At 42.0% G+C, this 27,415-nt stretch overlaps 1 protein-coding gene across 1 annotated transcript in view; it reads right to left on the bottom strand.

Moving 5' to 3' along the window:
- Window positions 1–26,373, bottom strand: part of LOC129707575 (nebulette-like) — a 302,307-nt gene extending 275,934 nt beyond the window's left edge. The window contains 3 exon segments of the mRNA XM_055652726.1: window positions 25,378–25,472; window positions 26,165–26,197; window positions 26,200–26,373. Coding sequence (XP_055508701.1) covers window positions 25,378–25,472; window positions 26,165–26,197; window positions 26,200–26,235 — 164 coding nt within the window. The 5' untranslated portion in view covers window positions 26,236–26,373.
- Between the last annotated feature and the right edge of the window lie 1,042 nt (window positions 26,374–27,415).

Here is a 27,415-nt window from a genome sequence, read left to right as displayed (position 1 = left end):
TTGTGAAAGTCATATTAATGGCAAAAACTCCCAGTATTAGGTTTCCGGAATAGCATTGTCAGGTTTCCCTACCAACCATCACGCTGAATCTAACTGTACCGATTTTAGCTTGTTATTTCCAATTGACATACTGAGAGTTCTTACGAGAATACTCCTTGCAAAAGATTGTAGACATAGAGAAGCTATTGGAGAGGACTGTGGGCAATGGATTTTCTCACATTTGTAAGCGAATGTGCTATTTAAGGAGTGTGGTTTAATGCAGGGCAGGTCATGTCTTTACGAACAAGACTGCATTTTTGGGGGAGGTGCTAAAAGTTATTGGTGAGGGTCGGGCAGTGGATACTGTCTACATGGACTTTTGCAAGGCATTTAAAGGGTCCATTATGGTCAGCTGGTCCATAAGTTTGGGATGCATTGGCAGTGACTTGGCAGTTTGCATTCAGAATTGCCTAACCCATAGCAGTCAGACATTGGATGTCCATAGAAAGATGTCATTCTGGCTGGAGGTCTGTGACCAATGGTGTTCTGCAAGAATAGATGTTGGGACTTTTCATTTGTGATATACATGATTGATTTTGATGAAAATCAAGATGGGATTGTATAAGTTTGCAGACACACCAAAATTGGAGTTGCAGACAGTAAAGGTGGCCGTGAAAGAATACAACAGGAGCATGGATCAGTTACAGATACGGGTGGAGAAATGGCTGATGGAGTTTAATCTAGACAAGTGTGAGATGGTTGCACATTGGGATGTCAAATTTAATAGTAAGTACACTTTTATAGGAAAGGGCTTCAACAGCATGATGTACAGACTAACGTTTTAGTCAGGGCATTCAGTAGAAGAGTCAGAAGTCATAGAACTTTGGAGAAAACAGACAGGTGACATTTCAGGTCGGAAACCCTTCTTCAGTCTGAGGTTTGACGGTGGAGAGTTAGCAGCTTCAAATTTTTGAGTATTATCATCTTGGATGACTTGTCGTAAGCCCATAGATTACGAGATGTAAAATACAGATGTATTCATGAAGAAGTCGTTTTAGCACCTCTAAATTCTTAGAGGTTTAAAGAGATTGGGCATGTCACCAAATACTCTAACAAACTTCGGCAAATGGACTTTTGAACTGGGAGGATAATTCCAACACACAAGAACACAAAAGACTGCAGAGAGTAGTGTGATCACCGCTGTCCCCACCATAGAAAGCATCTACAGGAGACACTGCCTCAAGAGAGGAGCATCATTGACCAAGAAGCCTCACCTTCTGGTTAAGGCCCTCTTCTTGAAGCTACCATTAGCCAGGCGATAGAGAAGCCTAAACATAGAAAAACATAGAAAATAGGTGCAAGAGTAGGCCATTCGGCCCTACGAGCCTGCACCGCCATTCAATATGATCATGGCTGATCATAAAGTGCCACACGACCACATTCAGGAACAACTACTTTCCGACAACTCTCAGGTTCTTCAACTGAACCACACAACCCTTATCCTAACTTGGCAACGGATCTTGCACTATCATGGATTTGTTTATTCTAATTGTGTTTTGTATTGATGTCCTGTTTTTTTTTGCACAATCGTTTTTTTCTTTTTAGTCTTGCAGAATTTCTGTGTTGTTTATGTTTTCATGTGTTGTCTGAGTCCATGCTACTACAAATAAAATTTTAATTGGACCTGTACTTTACTGCACTTGGGCATATGTCAATAAACCCAACGACTTGAATGCAATTAATTTCAGTGCCTTCACCTGCCTACTTCTATGAGTGGAATAAAAAGTGCATTAAGTCTCCTCTCCTAAAGAATGGGGTCTGGTGACCTTCTAATGTCATTGTAAGCAGGTGATTTTCAAGGATTAATAGAAGAGAAGAGAATAATGAGGAATAAAAATAGGAAGTGCAAGTTTTGGCCATTTCTGCCAGTCATCATGCTGGCTCAGTTTTTCTTATAGACTGCACTGCTGGGTATGTCCCAGAACCTCGCCATTCACAACACATTTCAGTGACAAACTAGCTTGATGTGCTAATAACTGCTACCATTAACTCATTTGGACAAACCCTCACAGTATTTTCTTTATAACTCATTCCTCCCTCACCTTCTCTCATAATTAGTCTCTCTCTTTTACCCAGTTCTGACAAATGAGTCTGGACCTGAAATATGAACTATTTCCCTTTCCACAGATGCGGCATGAATGCTGAGTGTTTCCAGTATTTTGTACTTGTTTCAGATTTCCTGTACCTGCAGAGTTTTTTTAGTTTCTTAAAATAAGAGTGACTAACCCTTCCCGACACATCAGGAGTAAAGCAGTCAAGGCACACATTTGATGTAGAATTTTTGATCATAGCAATGACAAGGAATACAGGTTGGGTGTTGGCTCCTGAAACAGTGTGCTTTCAATGGAAGGTTACACAAGAAAGCTGGAGAAACTCAGCGGGTGCAGCAGCATCTATGGAGCGAAGGAAATAGGCAACGTTTCGGGCCAAAATCCTTCTTCAGACCCGAAACGTTGCCTATTTCCTTCGCTCCATAGATGCTGCTGCACCCGCTGAGTTTCTCCAGCTTTCTTGTGTAACCTTCGATTCTCCAGCATCTGCAGTTCCCTCTTAAACACTGCTTTCAATGGAAGCAAGGTTAGTAAAACCAGATTGTTCTGTGGGTAAATAAGTAATGTTATTTTTATGACCAGTAAGGTTGGAAATCTCATTGGAGGCAAATGTTACAGCCTGCACGACAGTTCATTTAATTTGAAGACGATTTATGCTGGACATAAAACTGCTAAAGAAAATGAAAATCTTGCCAAAAAAAATGAGAGAATCTCCCTGAGGGTTGCCAAGGTCCCCAGAAATGTACATAAAATTCCTCTAGCCAGAATAGCCCTATTCTCAATTTTTGGAGTTATCTAAACAAATGTTATAATAAAATTGAGGCGGTTTTCATCCTTGGGTCTTTCCATGCAGTATTTGATTCTCCTTTTCAAATGCATTGAATAACTATTAATCAAAACTATTGTGCCAGAACGGAAAAATCCTACGGCCTAGTTAACACGTTATCACAGACAGATGAGATTTAAATCTCCAGGTATACTTAACGCCAGATTTCTAACCACTCCATGCGATAGCAAAGGCACATAACATTAGTAATAAAATAATCCATTCAGAATTTATTTTGGACCAAGATGATTCTATTAGTTGATTCTGAAGAAGGATCTCGACCTGAAACGTCACCCATTCCTTCTCTCCAGCGATGCTGCATGTCCCACTGAGTTACTCCAGCATTTTGTGTCTATCTTCTGTTAGTTGAATTGGGTTTTTTTTCTTGCAGTTCATCACATTTCTGTGATGCAGAGAAGTGACCCATTTCCAGTAGCTGTTCATTCTTTCTTGAAAGTATTTATGAGCGGGTAATGCAATTTAAAATCCATCAGATTAATGCAGTTCAGGCTGAGGGGAAATAATTGTTTATCTTCAGTTAGCACCCTCTCTAAGCACTGTCTCCAGGTGCAATTAATATTAGGTCTCTGTAATCCTTACAGTTTCAAACAAAATCTGAGCAAACACCGAAGACTGGAAGATGGCAGGTTGGAAGATGACGCGCTATTCAGCTTCACTGGAACACTGGAGGTCAAAAATGGCCTGATTTTTCTGTCTTCCACCACCTGCACTGTTCTCACAAAGCTCTATACAATTTCAAGGACCACCACTTCACCTTCCAACTTAACACATCCTTCAGGACTCAAAATTTTGAATTGAGCAACTTTAGCAGCAAGCTGCCATTTCTTTCTCTAGATACATCTGCAGCAATCTCCCCCTTTTTTTATATTCCTTCATCAGATTCATTTTCTTCTATATACAAATACTCAGTGTACAGCAGAGAATTGCAATGCATTTAGCACCATCTTGCCGAGGTACGTTGTTGAGTAGAGTGACAGCCGCCGGAAAGAAGCTGTTCCTCGACCTACTGGTTCGGCAACGGAGAGACCTGTAGCGCAATCTCTCCTGGACTCACTCCGTCACAAACCATGGTTGGGGTGAGAGCATTCCTTGGCGATGCTGAGCGCCCTCCGCAGACAGTTCTCCCTACACCTCACCACCCTCTGCAATGCCTTCCTGCAATCTCTCCTGGACTCACTCCGTCACGAACATTTCCTTGTTCTCTCTCCACCTAATGCCTTTCTCTGCAATCAGCTTTATTTCTACTGTAACTTTTCCTGATCTCAACTCGAAACATAGAAGCATAGAAATAGGGTGCTGGAGTAGGCCTTTCGGCCCTTTGAGCCTGCACCGCCATTCAATATGTTCATGGCTGATCATCCAACTCAGTATCCTGTACCTGCCTTCTCTCCATACCCCTGATCCCCTTAGCCATAAGGGCCACATCTAACTCCCTCGTAAATATAGCCCATGAACTGGCTTCTGTGGCAGAATATCCCAGAGATTCACCACTCTCTGTGTGAAAAATGTTTTTCTCATCGCGGTCCTAAAAGACCTCCCCCTTATCCTTAAACTGTGACCCCTTGTCCTGGACTTCCCCAACATCGGGAACAATCTTCCTGCATCTAGCCTGTCCAACCCCTTAAGAATTTTGTAAGTAAGCATTAAATTGAAGCATTAAATGTTTCTCTCTGCACACATTCTGCCAGAACTGCTGAGCATTGATAGTATTTTTTTAGTGGGGAGTTTTTCAAACTACCAGAATCCACAGTATTTTGTTTTTGAATTACTATTTAATTCAGTGGCACTTGAGTTCCCACCATGAGGAAGTTCTATATTTCTCTGCAACTGAATTTCCAATTGACTCTTTAACCTTGCTCACCTTCACCGATTCTGTTTCCCTTTTTGTTTTTGATAAGGCATTGACAATAATTTACTTCCTCTTTTCTTAGCGATTGTCTTACTAAAATCCCACCTTTCACTTTTCCAGTCCATCGGTGATCACAAGTGACAGTTTCTTGAACCACTGTTCCTGTCACATCCCATGTTTATTCTCTCACAATGCTGGCCTAATCCACAGTTCCACTTCATCCTTCTCCACTGCTTTTAAAGAAGACATTTTACCTTCCTTTCATATGAAAATAGAAACATAAGTAGCCGACTTGACTCCTCACCATTCATTATGATCACAATGCTCTGCACCAGGCCTTATCTCCTATTCTGTGCTAATTCCCCAAGGCACTCAATTCCATGAACTTCTGTCATTTCATCCACGGCCCCTTGGGCAGACGGTAGCGCAGCGGTAGAGTTGCTGCATTACCAGCGCTTGAGCGCCGGAGAGCCGGGTTCGATCCCGACTACGGTTGCAGTTTGTACAGAATTTGTACGTTCTCCCTGTGACCATATCAGTTTTCTCGGAGATCTTCGGTTTCCTCCCACACTCCAAAGATGTACAGGTTTGTAGGTTAATTGGCTTGGTGTAATTGTATATTGACCCTAGTGTGTGTAGCATATTGTTAATGTGCGGGGATCGCTGGTCAGTACGGACTCGCTGGGCCGAAGGACATATTTCCGTGCTATATCTCTAAACTAAACTCTTCAATTACTCACAATTTTCCATGTTTCAATAAGATCATTCCTCTTTCTTCTAAATTTCAAAGAACATGGGTCTAATTCTTTTAGCTATTCCTACAAAAAAAAAACGCTGTGGTCCCTAGCGGAAAACAAATCACAAACCAGCTCAATTTAAAACACTCTGCTGGATTTTTCTCTGGGGTGGAAGATTGCAGCCTTCACGTGGTCCGCCCTGTTTCGACTAATGCAATCAACTCGACGTGCACAAACGGAAGATCAAATAGAACAAGATGTCCAACAACTTTAGGTCACACAAAAGAAGAAGATTTTTCTCTGTCTTAATTTTGCTCTGACCCCATCTCGCCCTCGGCATTAAATCTTAGAGATTGCAGATGCTGGAATCTTGAACTGAAAAAACTGTTGGAGGAACTCAGCAAATCAGGTAGCATCTGTAGTGGGAAATGAACAAACACAATTTGGTTTGGGACCTTTCTTAAATCTAAATCTTCTGATTTCCCCCTCTCTTGTCCTGAACAATCAGTCTTCAACAAGATGCGTTGTTTCAATGAGATCAAAGCCTGGCATGATGTTGAGCTTTTCTTCCACTATCTTCACCTTTCTGCACATTTCTTTGGCCTTTATCACTGTTTTTTCCTTACTATTTGTCCAATTATCAGACTCCCAAATCTGACTATCTACAATTGTTTGAACCAAGAGATGCATCAATTATTAGGATTTCTGAATGATGTTTAATGTTCATGGAAGTGAAGAGACAAATAGTAGAAGTACTCTGAAAATCTCCCGACTGTAATCTAATGACTCTTCGCCATTACATTGAAATCTCACTTTACACTCGGGATCATTACCAGAAATGAGAATACTGACGGAATTAGCATTAACAAGGGATCATAGTAGCATTATGGATGGAGAAAGGGATTACTGACAGTACTGTTATGCCAGAAACCTATGTGCAAGGTGCTTGGCTCAGACCTCTGCCTCCCCTGCTGTTGTGCCAGCAACCTGGCATGCATCCAGCATTGGATTATTACATGGCTGAGTGCAGAGAGGTTTAGTGGGCTGTGTTGCCATTCAGCACCGAGATGTGGTGTTCACAGTTGCACCCTGGCCGGGACAGTGAGGCTGGACATTGCTGAGAACTGACATCACCCGCTCTATGTATCGACAGACACGCAGATTCAATGGGGTCTCTTGCCAATTCCTGTTGGATGCTGTCTCACCTTCTCTTGGTTAGTTACACAGCTGTTCCCAACCTGGATATTTCTCCACAGTAACAAGTCGAACTGAGAGGGAATGACAGCAAATTCTATCACATCTAACGAGAAGTAGAGAACGACCGTCAGATCCAGTTGGTCAGCAGCACATGAAGCAGGTCCTACCAGTCCCAGTCACCCCCACACTCACTGAACCCCTCAAAATGCCAAATAGCCACATTACTCACTCCAGTCAGCCCAACACTGGCCATCACCAGCAGGTTTTTCACACTGAGCAGTAGGGTGATTCATTGTTGTACAATGTTTCTGCAGCAGTAGGAATAAGGAGGGCGAGGGTTCAAATCAGATTCCCAGCACAGTGACGCCCTACCCAATGTCCATTTAGAAACACAAAGGAGTGTATAACAGCTGTTTTCAAACTGGAGGACCATGAGCAACAAGGTGAAGCAGCAATCTGTGGGGTAGAGCCAAATGGGGTCCCAGTCAATGAATTAAATAACTTGTACATTTTTGGATATTCAGAAAAATCAGTTTCTTCGCCTTAAAAGAAAGAAGTTGATATTGATCTATTTTAACACAAAATAGAATCGTAATATTTTACAAAATACAAAAGATAATGTCAATAACAAAAAGCAATCATATAATCCTGATTGTTAGTGGCATTACTCTACACTCCATTTGGTTTCCATCTGCTGCTGTTAAGTCACACACACATTTTGTGCATCTACGCAGTGTACAAATAGAAGTATTGCATTATTTATCTTCTCTCCAGATTTTAAGGCTCATCTATTGTTTAATGATCTACTACTCAATTAACTAAAATTTGCATTTTTAGCATCTCAGGTTATCAATTTCGCCAACAAACCTGGACTTACTAAAAGAAACAAGAGCACTTCATGGCAACCATAGGCAACAAAAATAATCACACAACCAACAGCAGAAACAGAAGCACGAGATAACCGAAACAAAATTACTCAGGAATTATTCAAGCTAATCAGGATAATTTATATTCATTTGAATTAATCTTATTGTTTCAATCGCACTTCAATCGCTGTTGTTCTTCAGCAATTCGTTTGTTATTTTATGTAAAAGTGTATTATTCTAAGTTACCACTCATTTAGAATTGATAGTTTTATTGCAGTGGAAAAACACCATAAGAATGAGAGAAAATTGGTTGCACGGCAGCAGTTCCCTTGGCAACGAGATGCCATTCTGTCTCCAAATGCTGTTCCCACTGCAATGCTCAGGAGTAGTTTAAGATTTTGCATTTCTCAGAATTGTTCGAAAGATAAATCTGAAATGTCAAATATATTTTATATGTCACGTTTATACAATATTTCCAAAATGTTCTAACCCCTGGCAGAGGTGACAATGCTATTTCAGGGCTCATAATGCAGGGAAACATGCAATAGGAAACCATACATTCCCTCAAGCCTGCTCTGCTATTCGATAGAAGCATAACTGATCTGTTCCTTGCCTTCAACACCATATTTCTGCCTAATCTCCATAACATTAAATTTCCCTGCAGTGTAAAGATCTATCTCTGCCTTTAATATACATAATGATTCAGTATCCATAGCTCTCTGGGGTGAAGTATTTCAAAGATTCTAAATGCATCAGTAAAGAACTAACTTATCATATCAGTGGTTGACTTGTGAGAACTATGCACCCCCCCCCCCAACCCCCCCCCCCACCCCCGGTTCTAGATTTGGCCACCAAATGAAACTTCACCGCAACATCCAGCATCTCAAACCTCCTCAGGGATTACGTGTCAACGTGCTCACCTCTCATTCTGCTAACCACCAGAAAATGACTCACTACATTCCAACTTTCTTCATAGACAATCTCCTCCTCCTGCAAATCAATCTAATAGATTTTTGATGCACAGTCTTTTTGTAAAGCATGTCCTTTTGTAAATAAGCAGCCCAGATTCTCACACACTGCTCTGGCTCTGGTCTCCTGGGTAGGACAATTGGTCTAGTTCTTAGGGATGCTCATAGCTATTTGTTTTAAAACAAACTATGCATACTACCATCTTATTACATGTTATTTGGATTACTTCCCTCATCAAATCCCCTTTCGCGCATCCCACTTCCCTCACTATATTTCTAATGCTGTGTTCGCTACACCCGCTACGTAAACTCCTCGACTGCCAGTAAGTTCTCTGAGGCTTTCATAACCGCCCCCGACATCTGCATCATCGAGGCGTCTCCCCTCCATCTCAGCACCGACAACCTCATTTCTTTATTCAATACTGCTTGCTCTTCCATCCTGGATTCTGTTGCTCCTCTTAAAATGGAAAAAGCCTAACCCTAAAGGCTGGCCCTGGCTCAATGACACCACCAGAGCCCTGAGAAGAGAGTGCAGAAAATCAGAACGGAAGTACAAATCTGATAAGCTTCAAATTGGCTTTGAACTTCTGAAAAACAATCTTCACAAGTACCAGGAAGCAGTAAAATCTGCAAAACAAAATACTTTTCCGCCCTTATTTCCAAAAACGCTCATAACTCCAAGGTCCTTTTTAGTACCATCACCTCTATCATATGTCCTGCCCTCAGCACCAGCTTAACTAGGTCCCCTGCTAAGTGAGAGAAATTTACTACATTTTTCACCAGCAAAGTTAAGAACATCAGATAGAATATTTCCCCTCCCATCCGTGACCTGGCTGTCATTGGTCTGTTCTTCAAAATTAGATTGTTTCCAACCCGTTACTCTAACCTCCATTGTAAAACTGGTCACCACCATGAAACCTACTACCACTGCCCTACTGAAGGATGTCATTACAACAGCTGGTCCCAGCATCCTCACCATTTTCAACAGTTCTCTGGCCACTGGCGCTGTTCCTACCTGTGTCAAGCATGCGGTGGTCCAGCCCCTCCTGAAAAAACATAACCTCGACCCCACCTTGCCAAGCAACTACAGACCTTGAAAAGGTCATTTTAAGTCAACTTATGCCTTACCTTCACCAAAATACTGTCTTGGAAACTTTCCAATCAGGTTTCAGGGCCCACCACAGCACAGAGTGTGCCTTGATGAAGGAACATAATGACCTACTGCTCACCGTTGACTCCGGCCACTGTGCAATCCTGATCCTTCTCGACCTCAGCGCAGCATGTGACACTGTCAACCACACCATCCTAATTGACCGTCTCCGGTATGGGGTTGGTATTGATGGCACTGCCCTGAGCTGGTTCATCTCCTACCTCAAAGGTAGGAGTTTCTCGACTAACATAGGCAACTCATTCTCCTCCCCAGCTAATCTCTGCTGTGGGGTTCCACAAGGTTCCATCCTTGCCCCCATTCTCTTCTCCCTGTATATGCTCCCCTTAGGCCAAATCATTGAAAGGCACGGCATTTCCTTCCATTGCTACGCTGACGATACACAAATCTATCTCCCCATGAAGTCCAAAAACCAATCAAATCTGCTTAACCTTACCCGCTGCCTCGAGGATATAAAGTGTTGGATGGCCCAGAACTTCCTCTAACTAAAAGAGAGTAAGTCTGAGGTCATCCTTCTCGGCCCCTCGGACTCAATCAAAATGATAGCAGGCAGCCTTGGAAGCCTTACCCCACTACTCAAACCTCACGTCAAAAACCTTGACGTGATATTTGACTCAGCACTAAAATTTGACAAACAAGTTTAAGAAAAACAATTCCTCCAGTTACAGGAACAAAACTATATTATGTTTTGCCAATTTTTAATTGGCAAAACATAAACAGGATTGGGAGTAATTTAATTCACAACAAAAGTGAAATGGACTTGGATTTGGCAAGGAACATACGTCTGGAAGACAATGGGTGGAATGTCTACTCTGCCTACCAGATGAGGTCAGCAAAAGTCCACAATGTATGTGGTTGGGATTCATTTACATTGAATAGGCTACAGCACCTATGACTGCAAATTACAATACTGGGTGAGCTTTGGCTGTTCGTGGCAGGTCCTATTGCAGATGGTGATACAACCACATGACAAACACCCAGAAGACGCTGCCTTCTTATGCGCAGGTTGTGGCAACCCCAAACATATCAGTGAATCTTCTTGCTTTTCCTGCAGCTACACTAGTTTGCCCATTCTCAGTGCTTCACTACCATAGGGAAATTACCTGGGGAAAATAAATATCCAGAGAAGCCTCCTCAGTTCAGATCATTATATAGTTGGAGAAACTCAGCGGGTGCAGCAGCATCTATGGAGCGAAGGAAATAGGCAACGTTTCGGGCCGAAACGTTGCCTATTTCCTTCGCTCCATAGATGCTGCTGCACCCGCTGAGTTTCTCCAGCTTTTTTGTGTAACCTTCTATTCTCCAGCATCTGCAGTTCCCTCTTAAACACTCATTATATAGTTACTCCACTCACCTTGAAAATCGTTAATTATCAACAAAACACAATGAATACAAGGGAAATAAAAGTGTGTCATGGACATGAATAACTAAGATTTAGGTGGGTGCACAAATTTATCATGCAAAATTTGAGGACAGGTAATGGGCAACTGGTAATAGCAATACAAAGCAGTTTCAAAAATGGACCAAAGATCTCACCAGACATCGTGAGTGACAATGAAACTCCTGTTTCAAACTGCTATAAAGTCACTGCCCATCTCAGGTGGGAAAGCAGATTAACAAAACAAGGGGTCATAGTTTAAGGATAAGGGGGAAATCTTTTAGGACCGAGATGAGGAAAACTTTTTTCACACAGAAAGTGGTGAATCTCTGGAACTCTCTGCTGCAGAAGGTAGTTGAGGCCAGTTCATTGGCTATATTTAAGAGGGAGTTAGATGTGGCCCTTGTGGCTAAAGGGATCAGGGGGCATGGAGAGAAGGCAGGTACAGGATACTGAGTTGGATGATCAGCCATGATCATATTGAATAGCGGTGCTGGCTCGAAGGGCCAAATGGCCTATTCCTGCACCTATTTTCTATGTTTCTAGGTTTCTATGTTTCTAAGATCTGTGTATAAATAGGAATAAAAGGTCCCCAAAAACAAGTTAGCCAGTATGTTTCTTTCTTGAGGAGTTGTTGAGACTGAAGAAGAGATGTCTCCCATTCCTTCTTTCCAGAGATGCTGCCTGAGGTACTGCAACATTTGGTATCTATCTTGTGCCTTCCTTGACTTGGTCCAACTACCACTGTGTTTTTGATTTAAATAGAAAGCAAAACTTCATTATTTTTATTAGCCTTAGGAGTATTGCTGAAATGAAGTGGCACATAGAATCAAATAGATAGATAGATAGATAGATAGATAGATAGATAGCCTTTTATTGTCATTCAGACCGAAGTCTGAACGAAATTGCAGCAGTCATACATATAATACAATACAATAAAACAACAATAAGCACATATTAACATCCACCACAGTGAGTCCACCCAGCATCTCCTCACTGTGATGGAGGCAAAAATAATCATGGAATCATAGAATTGTACACCGCAGAAACAGACCACTTCAGTCCACCTTGTTCATGCCAACGTGATGCCTATCTGTGCTAATCCCACTTGCCTGCATTAGGCCCACATCTTTATGTCTTTCCTATTTAAGTATGTGTCCAAATGTATTGTAAACATTGTAATTGTATTTCTTTCTACCACCTCTTCGGGAAGTTTGTTCCAGATATTCACCGCTGTCTGATGATAAACTTGCCCATTCCCAGATCTCCTTTAAATTTCTTCCTTCGCACGTTAAATTGTGCTCTCTAGTTCTAAACTCCACCGTGCTGGAATATAAGATTCTGATCATCATAGTGAATCTCTTCTACATTATTATATATTGCTCCCACATCGTTCCTGGTGTGTGTCAATGAGCACTACAATACTCCAATAATACAGTAAGGATAGAGGAATATCTGGAAATGGCCAAAGTATAATGAGGTTTATATGAAAACATGTGTGAAGTCAATGGCTCAATAAAACAAACTTCCATGAACTTTAAAAATGATCCAGCAGAATTATTATTAATAAAGAATGGAGATCATCTTACTAGACTTGTAATTGTGCGACACCAACAATAATTCAGGAATGTATGTTCACATTACACCAAGACAGTTGTGAATTGTTCAAGTTCAAATGAGTTTATTGTCATGTGTCCCTGTATAGGACAATGAAATTCTTGCTTTGCTTCAGCACACAGAACATAGTAGGCATTTACTACAAAACAGATCAGTGTGTCCATATACCATAATATAAATATATACACACATGAATAAATAAACTGATAAAGTGCAAATAACAGATAATGGGTTATTAATAATCAGAGTTTTGTCCGAGCCAGGTTTAATAGCCTGATGGCTGTGGGGAAGTAGCTATTCCTGAACCTGGTTGTTGCAGTCTTCAGGCTCCTGTACCTTCTACCTGAAGGTAGCAGGGAGATGAGTGTGTGGCCAGGATGGTGTGGGTCTTTGATGATACTGCCAGCCTTTTTTGAGGCAGCGACTGTGATAAATCCCCTCGATGGAAGGGAGGTCAGAGCCGATGATGGACTGGGCAGTGTTTACTACTTTTTGTAGTCTTTTCCTCTCCAGGGCGCTCAAGTTGCCGAACCAAGCCACAATGCAACCAGTCAGCATGCTCTCGACTGTGCACCTGTAGAAGTTAGAGAGAGTCCTCCTTGACAAACCGACTCTCCGTAATCTTCTCAGGAAGTAGAGGCACTAATTTTCTTGATAATTGCACTAATGTTCTCGGACCAGGAAAGATCTTCAGAGATGTGCATGCCCAGGAATTTGAAGCTCTTGACCCTTTCAACAATCGACCCGTTGATATAAATGGGGCTGTGGGTCCCTCTCCTACTCCTTCCAAAATCCACAATCATTTCCTTGGGTTTGCTTGTGTTGAGGGCCAGGTTATTGTGTTGGCACCACATGGACAGTTGCTCGATCTCTCTTCTATACTCTGACTCATCCTCATCAGTGATACGTCCCACAACAGTGGTGTCGTCAGCGAACTTGATGATGGAGTTCGCACTGTGACCGGCTACGCAGTCATGAGTATAGAGTGAGTACAGCAGGGGGCTGAGCACGCAGCCTTGAGGTGCTCCCGTGATGATTGTTATTGAGGCTGACACATTTCCACCAATACGAACAGACTGTGGTCTGTGAATGAGGAAGTCGAGGATCCAATTGCAGAGGGATGTGCAGAGACCCAGTTCTGCGGGTTTGGTAACCAGCTTGGAGGGGATGATTGTGTTAAATGCCGAGCTGTAATCGATGAATAACAGCGTGACATATGACTTTTTGTTGTCCAAGTGGTCCAGAGCAGAGTGGAGGGCCAGCGAGATCACATCCACCATTGATCTGTTGTGGCGGTAAGCGAACTGCAGTGGGTCCAGGTTTTTGTCGAGGTAGGAGTTGATTTGTTCCATGATCAACCTCTCAAAGCACTTCATCACCACCGGCGTTAGTGCCACTGGTCGATAGTCATTGAGGCACTTCACCTTACTCTTCTTGGGCACTGGTATAATTGATGCCCTTTTAAAGCAGGTGGGGACCTCAGAAGTGAGAGGTTGAAAATGACCGTAAAAACTCCAGCCAGTTGATCGGCATAGTGATGTATTCCCACTCGCTCTCATAGGAGTTGAGTGAGTGGGAAAACATCAGTAAAAAGGTTATCAAAACTACCTTGGTGCTATCAGATTGCTTTAAAATCAATCTTATTCACTAATGGCTTTCATGAAAGAAAATTTGTCATCCTTATGCAATCTAGCCTATCTCTAATTCCAGATTCACAGTCATATTATGAGCCTTAATGTCCTTCTGAAAGAGCCCAATGACCATATGATACCACTTGAAGGTAAGACAATGACAGATTAGTTAGAATAGACCATCACCCAAATATTACAATGTGCTTAGGTTATTTAATGCAATGCTGGACGTCCTGATAGTGAAGGCACAATGACTGGTCCCTGGAGAAGTTGCAGAAGGTCCTCCTGCAGGAACTGGTCATACTCCATCTGGGAGAATAACTGGCAATTAGAATAACCATATAACCATATAACAATTACAGCACGGAAACAGGCCATCTCGGCCCTACAAGTCCGTGCCGAACAACTTTTTTCCCTTAGTCCCACCTGCCTGCACTCATACCATAACCCTCCATTCTCTTCTCATTCATATGCCTATCCAATTTATTTTTAAATGATACCAACAAACCTTCCGCCACCACTTCCACTGGATACATTGCACCTTTTTTAAAGGTACAAATCATACTACAATCAAATTTCCAAAAGGGGCCATTTCTAGTGGAAATGGACTTACGCTTCAAGGAACTATTCACTTCAGCACAAGAGTCAAGTCATGAGTGTTTCATTTTTATATGTACCGAAACGGAACAATGAAATTCTTCCTAAGATAGATACAAAATGCTGGCGTAACTCAGCGGGACAGGCAGCATATCTGGAGAGAAGGAATGGGTGACGCTTTGGGTCGAGACCAAAGAAGGGTCTCAACCCGAAACATCACCCATTCCTTCTCTCCAAAGATGCGGCCTGTCCCGCTGAGTTACTCCAGCATTTTGTGTCTATCTTCGGTTTAAACAAGCATCTGTAGTTCCTTCATACACAATGAAATTCTTCCTTGCAGCAGCACAAAAGGTTTGTAAATGCAGTACCCAGAAGACAACATAATAACAACAAAAACAAAAAAAGTTCAAAAAGTGAACTAAACCGACTGTAGTGCAAAACAAAAAGAAGCTTAAGTTCCTAGAGCAACCAAGACCGTTCGTGGTTTAGTTGGAGTTTGCATTGTTCAACAGACTGATAGTTTTTGGGGGAAAAGCTGTTCCTGAACCTGGATGTCACAATTTTCAGACTCCTAAATCCACATAGAAACACATAACTTTCAGTACACCAAAAAGCAAACTGTGCAGTGTTAGAAACATAGAAACATATCATCCAACTCAGTATCCCATACCTGCCTTCTCTCCATACCCCCTGATACTTTTAGCCACAAGGGCCACATCTAACTCCCTCTTAAATATAGCCAATGAACTGGCCTCAACTACCTTCTGTGGCAGAGAATTCCACAGATTCACCACTCTCTGTGTAAAAAAAATATTTTCTCATCTCGGTCCTAAAAGACTTCCCTCTTATCCTTAAACTGTGACCCCTTGTTCTGGACTTCCCCAACATCGGGAATAATCTTCCTGCATCTAGCCTGTCCAACCCCTTAAGAATTTTGTACGTTTCTATAAGATCCCTCCTCAATCTTCTAAACTCTAGCGTGTAGCTAGGAGAAGGCTAGGAGATGGGAATTAAAGATTCATGACGAACATTATTGCATTGGTATCTGCAAGTGTCTGCCCACATTTTCAGGGCCTGTTTCCTTATTGTTGACTTTCACCGTGCTTACTACATACTTTCCCCAGTCATGCACAGCTGCCATCCCTGCCCTATATAATGAACCTGTGCCTCAGTCCATCAGAGCTACTTATGACAAAAGGACAGTCCCATGAGAAGGATCATAGGGCAGTAGGAGAATGATGTCAAGGTCATGTACACCGAGGACATGGTCACATTACTGCATTCACTAATCTTCATGGCAGTCATTCATGTGGCTAGTATGGCAAGATGTTATTATATAAATGCTTCAACTCACTTCCTTTGATTCACAACAGTAAAAACACAGCAACTGCAACTGCCAGTGCTCCCCTGGATGAATTTAGTATTCAACACAGCATTTATTTTATATTTCAAATAAAGCTGAAATCCAGTTTCTGGGTATGTGTGTTCCTGCCATTTCTCATCCGCTCCAAAAGCATGCCTTGCAGGACACTCATGGCCAGTCACTTCCTTTGATCTGGTGACTCTTAAAAAGAGAATAATTCATACCAGAATACATCCTCAATAAGTTTCTGGAATAAATGCTGCAGTGGCATTGGCAAGGTGTCCAGTTCTGTTAAAAGATTGCTTGAAATGTTACCTCTGTTCCGCACTCTGTTGCCTGACCCGCTGCCCGACCCATTTCTAGAAAGATCTGTATTTTATTCTTGGTGCAGAAAGCTTTTCACTGAAGTCATGTTAAAATTGGCATTTGCAGTGTTCATTCGCAAGCTGCTCGCCACGGTAAGGAAAAGAGAGCGCCATGCAAAATGAATACTTGCAGGTATTTTAAGTGGGAACCAACTGTTTAATGAGCCTCCATGTAGTTGTGCCTGTCACTGACACCAATTTCTTTACACGATGGTGCTTTGCACTAAATGTGACCTAAACCGACCTTGAAAGCCTTTTAATATCCATTAGGAATTCAGCAATATCGAACTCCCTTTTCCCCATCTCAAAAGAGGCCAAGGGTATACAAAAAGGGGCTCAACGTTGTGTTGTCCAGAAAAATATACATCTTGAGGTTAAGGATATGCATGCACATGTTGCCCATGTAGCATTGAGAATGCATGTGCATGCCCTGCAATGAAGTTCATGAACTTCTTTCTTGTATTCGGACCATTTCCAATCCCTAACTATTTCCAACATTATTTGAATTTGTTGTAGACGCCCAGCATTTTACCTCTACTGCAAGATAGAAGAAAATGCCAGATAAAATCTTGAATGTTCAACAAATAATTCATAGGGAAGATCAATAGATATCAGATTTACAAAATCATTGCTTCAGTTCCATTCCCCAGTACTGAAAATGAAAGCGTAGAAGGAATGAACATTACACAAAGAATAAGTACTGAAAAAAAAGTGAAATTCCAAATTGAAAATGCAATAAATCCTATTTGGTGGCATTAGATAATAGACAATAGGTGCAGGAGTAGGCAATTAGGCCCTTCGAGCCAGCACTGCCATTCAATGTGATCATGGCTGATCATCGCCAATCAGTACCCCGTTCCTGCCTTCTCCCCATATCCCCTGACTCTGCTATCTTTAAGAGCCTTATCTAACTCTCTCTTGAAAGGTATTCTAGAAGTCCTCAGACATCTTGCTTATTATTCCAGTGTCTATCACAAAAGTATCACAAGATTATTTTCCCCATGATTATGGATAAAATCAAGAAAAAAACATGAATTATCCAACAGTTGTTTGTAATCAAAGGCGCTGGACAATAAGACCTATCATCAGTCAGGTCCTAACAATGCTAGCCTTTTAACTGGAACTCGAAAGAGGGAGCACATAACGCCAATTCTGGCCTCCCTCCACTGGCTCCCGGTGCACTTTCGAGTTCATTTTAAAATTATTTTATTTGTTTTTAAATCTCTAAATGGGCTTGCCCCGCCTTACCTCTCTGAACTGCTCCACCCATACGCTCCTGCCCGGTGCCTCAGGTCAGCTGATCAGCTGCTCCTGGAGGTACCGAGGTCTAAGCAGAAGCTCAGAGGGGATAGAGCCTTCTCTGTTGCTGCTCCGGCACTCTGGAACACCCTGCCGTTGCACATCAGACAGGCCCCCTCACTGTCCATCTTCAAATCCAGTGTTAAAACACATTTATATCCCTTGGCTTTTGACACTGCTTGAGACTTTGCTCCTGTTTTTAGTGCTTTTAATGTTTTTAATTTTTATTGTTTTTACTCTTTCGTTTAATGTTTGTATTGTTATGTAATAATTTCTTGTCCATGATCAGTCATGTTCAGCACTTTGTTGCAACTGTGGTTGTTTTAAAGTGCTCTATTATTAAAGTTATTATTATTATTATTATTATTACCCTAGCTGCCTGGACAGAAGTTCAAATTTAGCAGCTTTTCCCACCCCTGTTCTTCGTTCCCCCTTGCTGATGTCAAGTTGTTGTGAAGCTTGCATTATATTCCATCATCTGTGGATACACTCTACTAAAATGGTCAACATATTTTGCTCCCTTGGGTCCACTGTCCCAGATAACTCACCCCAAGGACAATGGAATGATTATTGTTTACGTTCTTAGAATTTTGCTGTATGATAGTGAACTGTGAACAACAGACAGATGCCAAGAAGGACAACGCAATTATTTGTACCTTGAATGACTGCAGAATATTCCTGATGCCTCATGGATCGCAAATATTCCCCCCATGTGCCTATCCTTTCAGACAAAGATGCCAATCGATCTGGTGCTAACATTGGCCGTGTTAATTCAAGGATGTATACATGATTAAATATGGCTTCATCCCTGAGGATATTATCTTGCTAGGTGGTCTAAGCCAACGGGCACGCAGAGCATCCAATGCTTTGTTTTTGGGATGTTAGTAAATGAGATTTTAAAAAACATTCAATATCAATTGTGACAATTGTTGTGAATTTGTGGAATTCTCTGCCTCAGAAGGCAGTGGAGGCCGATTCACTGGATGCATTCAAAAGAGTTAGATAGAGCTCTTAGGGCAAGCGGAATAAAGGGATATGGGGAGAAGGCAGGAACGGTGTACTGATTGTGGATGATCAGCCATGATTACATTGAATGGTGATGCTGGCTCGAAGAGCCGAATAGCCCACTCCTGCACCTATTTTCTATGTTTCTAAGCTGCTGTTGATGACAGAAGCTAATGGTGACATTGGCTATGTTTAGGAATGCATCACCATGACGATCAATGGTTTCAGCAGGTCCATAGTTGACACCAGTTTTGCAAGTCAGGCCCAGAACTGTAGATCCAACATTAATAGCCAAGGATATTTTCAGTTATAGCACACATGCCAAACTTTATCTTTATAAAATCAGGCAACTTAGTCATCAACAGAAAGCTATGGCCTCACTAAAGATTGATAGCTGCATGTCTGTGTCTCACAGAGATGGAAGGATGCCAACGAGGCAACTAATAGTCATAAATCCAACTATGTATACAATATCCAATTTGAGTAATATTTAACAATTGAACTTATGAAGTAAAATGCAAAATATGTTGGTCCATAAACTAAATGGCACACATAAGAGAATAATAGTTGTACATCATGCATTTTCACACAATTTCTTTGATTTATGTAATTGGTTAGTTTTAATTCACCAACTGTATTATTATAAGTAGCAATGAGGCAGTGCAGCTGTGCCAATGTACTAGTTTCACATAAAGAACTCTCAGTTTCACTCATGCCAATCTCAAACAACATCAATTAGACAGCAGCCAACTCCATTCAAGGACTTCCACTCCATGCTGGTCCAATTCAATGGCATAAAGCTAGGGACAAAACTCAAGCCAAACACAAATATGTGCTATTGGCAGAAAAAAGCAAAAATCACCCTAACCTTCTCTCCAACATCAATAGACCTGCAAGTTGAAATGTCAATTAAACACATTATTTTATACTTCCATTCCTTAATGCTTTTCAATTGAATGGATGCAACAACTATGTTCTGAGAGTATTCCTCTAAATCCCAGTGAAGGTGGCATGGTAAAAAAAGACGAGAATTCCCTAAAATCTAAAAAAAAAAATCCAAGTGTTATAAAAATCATAATGTATTTGATTTCTATTCAGGAATCTAAGAATTTATATGTTCAAAAATAAATTGTAATGTAATTGTTTGGAACTTCCTGAATGTTTCCACCATAAGTAACCACTTATTAGGTGTACAACTTAAAGGAACAAGCAATCTGCTAGAGAAACTCAGCAGACCGAGCAGCACCAGTGTGGTGGGACAGGGAGAAATTGCCAATATTTTGAGTGAAAACAAGGCTTTTCGCAATATGTCAACTATGAATTCACCCGCACAGATCCTGCTTGACTCACTGAGCTCATGCAGCAAATTATTTGTTCCTCAAGATGCCAACATCTGCAGTCTCTTGTGTAAATTGGTCACTTATGTGTGTAACTGGGTTACGCACACAAGTACAAAACTCTTGAAACTCCTTGACCTTTTGTAATTGTCCGTCAATATATCTGGTCAAAGGCATCTCTGCCCAACAGCCCCATCAGTAGGTGTACACACGAGCCACTTGCTTAGGACTCCCTTCAAATTACGCAAAGATTTTCAAACTTCCAGCCAGAAAAAACATGTTTTTCCTGGGGCTGTATTAACAATTTTTTTACCTAAAATATTGTAACTAACTGGAACCAGCACTGTGCTGGAAAATTGTATTAGTACAGAGCGGAATTTGATGGTCAGCATTAACGCAAAGAGAAGCTCACCCACCAGCGTGATAGAGCCGCGCCGGGCCGGGGGGGGAGGGGGCTTCACATAGCTGCATGGGCAGCGCAGAGAAGCTTCAGCACGTGGTTGCCTCTTACCTCGCGATGGAGCAGTCAAAGATCCTATAGAGGAGCAGAGTTGTAGGGTCTTTGCTGCAGAACTTTCCCGATCTTTCTGCACCTTTTGAAGAACGGGGGGGGGGGGGGGGGGGGGGGGGGGGGGGTGGGTGGGCTAACGTACCTCGTGGAAAACTGAGAGAGCGACGCGGGGGGGGGGGGGGGGGGACTGAAGTAAGGCATTGTGAGGTCAGCAGCTGGGCAACCTTAATATTTTTAAATGTCAGTTTGGTGGTAAATTTTATTAAATATCTCGGGAAATTATGGACCAAATTTATAGAGGATTGCATTTTTTAAATCATAAGGAACATTTCTACCAGAAGATGTAAACATTTTGCTGTTATTTCACTGTTATTGTAACGTCAGCAGCTGGGCAGATTTAAAAAAAGATCCGATTGGTCAATAATTTTAATAAAAAAGTCGGGAAAATAATGTACCCAATGTATAGATTTCTAAAATCACAAGGAAAATCTCTACTGAAATATGAAAACATTTTCCCGTTTCGGCGTCTGGTTTTCGAGGTGATATGTTTCACAGGCAAAATGTCATACACACACACACACAGAGTTTTAAAAGTATACTAGACCAAGTGCAGACCCGTTGGGTCTGCTCCCCCAACGCAGCTGTTCCCTACCCGTAGCCCCCACGGGAGACGTGGTCCTCCAACTCAAGCGGCTCAGGAATCAGCAGTGCGGCTGTTTTTAAATGGCGTCTTTGAGGCGAGATGCGGGCGCCAGCCGCCATTATGGTCGCTGGCCAGCAGGAGGCGACAAAATGAGTGAGTGGGGGGGGGGGGAGAAGGATTTGATTAAAAAAGTGTACATAAACACGACAAAATTTAATGAGGAGTGGATACTTGGAATGAAAAGTGAAATCTCTACCAAAATGGAAACAATCAGGGCGTTTCTGGGTCGGGTGTTGGCGTATCAACAAATCAAAAGCTGGCAGCCACAAGTCAGGTGGAAACTAAAACAGCCAGGATAGATAGATAGATAGACAGGATAGATAGATAGATAGATAGATAGATAGATAGATAGATAGATAGATAGATAGATAGATAGATAGATAGATAGATAGATAGATAGATAGATAGATAGATTTGTAGGTTTTTTTTGTGTAGGGTTTTTTTTAGTAATTGCCTGGAAAGCACTGTCAGCAATGGTGGGTGAGACAGATACGATAGCAGTAATTAAGAGACTTCTAGATAAGTGCGTGGACAAATCATTACTTATTCTTATTACCCAATATCTCTTCAATTAAGGCAAACTGCTAGATGGCTTCTTCCCCCACTACCTGCTCTCTTTTCTTTCTCCAAACCCTCCAGACTCTCCCTTGTGCCCAACCTGGATTTGCAACTATTTCTCTCCTCCCCATCCCCTTCCACCTCCATTTTTTCCCCAAGCTTCACAATTCGCAACGTGTCTATCCTTTTGTCTTTTCATCTCTGGCCCGTATCCAAACATCTACCTATCAAAAAAACCGTAGAGGGAATGAACATGATTACCATCGAGCCAATCACAGTGCACAGATATATTATAAAAGCAATAATGTTCAGTGCAAGATAAAGTCTAGTTACATCCAATTTGATAGACTACATTGTTAGTATTCTGAAGGGACACTTCAGGTGCAACTCCGCTCAATAAATTGCTGCCTTACAGCTTTGCAGTTTGCTGCAAGGCTATTCCTTTTTGACGGCATCATTGTGGAAGAGCTGCAGGAAGCTATCCAGATAGCTAAATATTGCTTCAAGACATAAATTGTTGCTCAACCAGAACCCTTCTTGTATTACAACTCTTATATATTTCCATTCTGCAGCAAAGACCCTACAGCTCTGCTCCGCTATAGGATCTTTGACTGCTCCATCGCGAGGTAAGAGAGAAATGGTCAATCGCACTTGGCCATCAACACTCATGAGTTTGCATTGAATAGATCAGGTTAACTAATGCACACCAAGCATCCCACAAGTAAAACAAAATGGGCAAAGTATGCATTTTCCAAAACCCAAGGAATTTATTTGGCATGGTTGGCATTTAGTGTCCATCCCTAATTGTCCCCTGAACTGAGCAAGGGCAATTCTGAGACAATCATATTGATAGATCGGGAATTACACATAGCAAAAAGCAAGTAAGGACAACATAATTTCTCCCCTAAAGAGTATTACTGAAGCAGTGATGTGAGGGCAATTCAGCAGGTTCAAGGTCACCATTGTTGATACGAGTGTTTTATTAAAATTCCCAAATTACCGTGGTGGAATTTGAACTCTTGCCTTCAAATCAATAATGTAGACCTCTGGATAATAGTCTATTAACTCAACCACAATGCTACCTTCTTACCCAGCTGAACAAGGTGAACGCTAAACAAATTGATGATACTGAAATACAGTGCTTTTGTGTAATAATAAATCGATCATCGATGTACAAACAGTTTAGTATGTATTGTACATAATCTGTGAATAAACTACCAACACAGTCAGATTAAAGTGCCTTTTTGATACTGATTGTCAGACTCAAGAATCCCATATTGAACTAATCCTATGGATTTTTTTGCCTTGCTCTGACTGTGCAAGGACTAGTCATCAGAGGAAAACTTACCACAACAGCCATAATCGTGATCTCAAAATACTTTTGAAGCCCTCAAATGAAATGTGGGAAAACAGCCCAATAACTGTTCCTGGCATAATTTACAGGGCAGGATAAGCAAGCTGAATTTCAGATGCACTAATTTAACATGCTCTCCCCAGCAGAGAATATTTAAATGATGTATCAGAACATAAATCTCTACTAGTATCCAGAAATGCCTCAAGTTCTCATGCTGGACCATACAAAGTGTAATTTGTACCTTCTTCAGCTAATCAGAAACAAGATTTGATTTTGATGATATAAGTCCAAAAAATGTCACATCGAGTTTTATGTTTACAACATGACGCTCTGTACTCCAGGGCTTCTGAAATGCTCTCCTTCACCCATAAATGTGGCTTTCCCCATTTCATTGCTTTTGGAACCCCTGTCACATGTATTTCCTCCATCTCCTGCTCTGCGCTCAACCTCCACCTCACCCCATCTGCAACCCCCCCCCCCCCCCCCCCCCCCCCCCCCCCAGGGTCTTAAACAGCACTTCCATATGAGGCAAAGGTTCACCTACACCTCTTCCATCCTAGTCTACCGCAGTCAGTGCTCATGACATGGCATGGACAATAGACAATAGGTGCAGGAGTGGGCCATTCAGCCCTTCGAGCCAGCACCACCATTCAATGTGATCATGGCATCTTTTACATTGATGAAACCAAGCATAAAACTCTCCAACCATTTTACAGAGCAGATGTGCTTTGTCGGCAATGGCTATGTCGAGCTTACAGCTGCATGTCCCTTTAACTCTCTCTTTCCCACTCCCACACAGACTTGCCTGTCCTTGGCATTCCCCGTTGCCACAGATAGACCATAACACAGTGGAAGTGGAGGCCTGTATACCACTTGGGTAGTTCATAAACAAATGGTATTAACATTGTATTTTCCATTTTCAGGTAATCCCCATCCTCAGTGTTTTCCTACCACACACAGTCAAATCTCCACCTAGTTTTCTTCTCATAGAAACATAGAAAATAGGTGCAGGAGGAGGCCATTTGGCCCTTCGCGCCAGCACCGCCATTCATTGTGATCATGGCTGATCATCCACAATCAGTAAGTAACCCGTGCCTGCCTTCACCCCATACCCCTTGGAGCCCCTAGAGCTCTATCTAACTCTCTTTTTAATTCATCCAGTGAATCGGCCTCTACTACCTTCTGTGGCAGAGAACTCACCAAATTCACAATTATCTGGGTGAAAACGTTTTTTCTCATCTCACTTTTAAATGGCTACACCTTTATTCTTAGACTGTGGCCCCTGGTTCTGGACTCCCCCAACATTGGGAACATTTTCCCTGCATCTAGTTTGGCCAGTCCTTTTATAATTTGGTCTCCCTTTGTTCATTTTCCCCATCCACTCCTCCTTGCACTCGTCTCCATCTGCCCATCTTCCCCTACAATCTGGCTCCACCTTGCCACACTTTATCCCACCCACCTCCCTTCTCCATCTGCTATATATTAGCAATCTTCCCTCCTTTTGCCTCCACTGATACTGCTTGACCTCCGAGTTTCTTTAGGCTGGAAACTTGCATCTGCAGTCTCTTTTGTCTTCATTTATTAGTTCCGTTTTGAAAACGCTAAATATTTTTAGAAAACTCTGGTTTGAACTAACAAAACAATCAAGCATTAAGCAAAAGTATTTTGTATAACTTTTCTAATTACTTTTCCTAATCAAACCATAATGCGGGAAGGGGGGGTTACCTTACCTCACAATAAGGCAACATTGTTTTCAAGTAAGAGAAAGAAGTAAAGATACACATTTTATGAAGTGCTGCCGCACCTCAGGCTCACTGAACTTGTTTGTAGGGTATGGATTGGAATGAGAGCAAAACACAACACTGATCTTTTTGTTGGGCCGCTTCAGTGAGGCTTGCTATTATCCACACATCAAAAATAAATGAACATTTACTCACGCATTACAATAAGGTTTCTTTTCATATCCTTTGTACGTTTTCATATTTAGGGTCATTCTGCAGATCTCACAGTGGAAACATGCCCTGTGCCAATACTGAAAAGAGAGACAAAAAAAAATCATCTTCTGCTTTGCATAATACTTGAGCCAACGTGAAAAAAAATCCCACGGAAAAAATACGTTAATCATTCCATGCATGTCATTCCGACAAAAAAAACCTTAGCCCAATATGAAAGGATAAATAGCAGTACTGCTGGAAAGAAAATTAATGTGCGCTATACCACGCACCTCTCTACAATATATTCTGCGTCAAACAGTGGATCATTGATTTGTAAACGCAGAATGCTAAAAAAAAAAAATAGCACCCAATATTCACAACTGAGTCTTCAAGTATGTTGAATGTATATTGTTAAATGCAGCACTGAACCAGATCGCTTCAGGTACAACAACCTTCACTGACAGGTTGCTTAGTACCATCGTTCTACAGTCAAACGCTTCGCACCATTCAGCAATGCGTCACATATCGAACAAGTACATTAGATCCATTCGGGAATGTCAGTCAACCCTTGACATCGACACTTTTCGCCCAGTTCGGAGACACACTGCCCCCCCATTTTAAAGCTCTGATCGGTCAAGATCTCAACCCTCTCGCAAACCAGCATCGCCTCGCATTTCCCCGCAACCACACGCGCGCTCATTCCCGTTTCGTTTCCCATTTAACTCGGGAGACAAGTGGAGATTGAAGCAACCTTTAACACTGGCGGTGGGTGACATGGAATGCACATTACCTTATCCAAGCAGTTCACTTTTTCCGTGGGATATAAACAATTTTCCCACACCGTGCACACTGTGGATTCATCACGCTGAAAGCTGTAGAGCGAAGATGCGCCACTCTCTCTCTCGCCCTCCCTGTGTGTGTGTGTGTGTGTGTGTGTGTCTACCTCTCTCCCTCTCACACACACACTTGCCTCTGCTTCCCTTGCAACCAATGCTTGCAACTCCGCCCCCGGACAGGAGCGAGCGAGAGAGAGCGTGCGCGTGTCCGTGCCCTGCGCGTGCCCGGTGCTGTGAAAGGAGTTGATGAGTAGGGTTCAATGAAAGTAGCAGTTCTGAGCTTTGTATGAAGAGGTATCTCATATAAAAGCAGGGAAGTCATGACAAACCTTTTTGTTTGTAATGTATGGCTGCAGAAACGGCATTTCGTTTGGACCTCAAGGGGTCCAAATGACAATTAAATTGAATTAATTAAAATTAAATTAAACATGGGCCCCAACCTCGGCTGGAGTATTGTGTCCAATTCTGGTTGCTTCATTACAGGAGAAATACAGAGTCTCTGGAGAAGGTCCAGAGATCTATGTTCTTAGAATAATGCATTTATAAGGATACTAAGTTGGATGATCAGCCATGATCATATTGAATGGCGGTGCAGGCTCGAAGGGCCGAATGGCCTACTCCTGCACCTATTTTCTATGTTTCTATAAGTGATAAAATAATGAGTTACAAGGATATTTAGTGAGGTTGAGACCATTTCGTTTGGATAAACGACGGCTGAGGGGGAGCTTTGACAGAAATGTATAAAAGGATAAAGTCTTTGGATGGTGGATAGCTGGTCATGAGTGAGAAATGTTGGGAATAAAAAAAGGGAAAGTGCATTAATACTGAGACGAGGAAAACCTTTATATGCAGCATGGGATTGGAATTTGAACCGCACTCCCAGATATGGTGGTGGCATGTTCTATTATCACCAAGATAGAAATGGATGATGAGGAAATATTCACGAGGTTCTGGAGAAGGGGCCAGGGTGTGGAGGAAATACGTTGACCTGTACCTTTGGTCCAGATGGTAGAGAGTTTTAGCATCTCCCTTGAAGAGCGAGACAAACGAAATTACCTGGTGATTGGCAGTCCTGAGGTGCTTGTTGTAACCAGCCGCCGGAAAGAAGCTTTCAGTAATTTTGAGATACAGTCAGCGCTTGCTTTGGACAGACTCAATGAAAAACAAAAAAATGCCTTCCGGTCGGAGACAGAGCAGTACTACTG

The sequence above is a fragment of the Leucoraja erinacea genome, chromosome 2 (genome assembly GCF_028641065.1).
Source record: "Leucoraja erinacea ecotype New England chromosome 2, Leri_hhj_1, whole genome shotgun sequence".
Taxonomy (NCBI): Eukaryota; Metazoa; Chordata; class Chondrichthyes; order Rajiformes; family Rajidae; genus Leucoraja; species Leucoraja erinaceus.
This window is presented reverse-complemented; position numbering and strand designations above follow the sequence as displayed.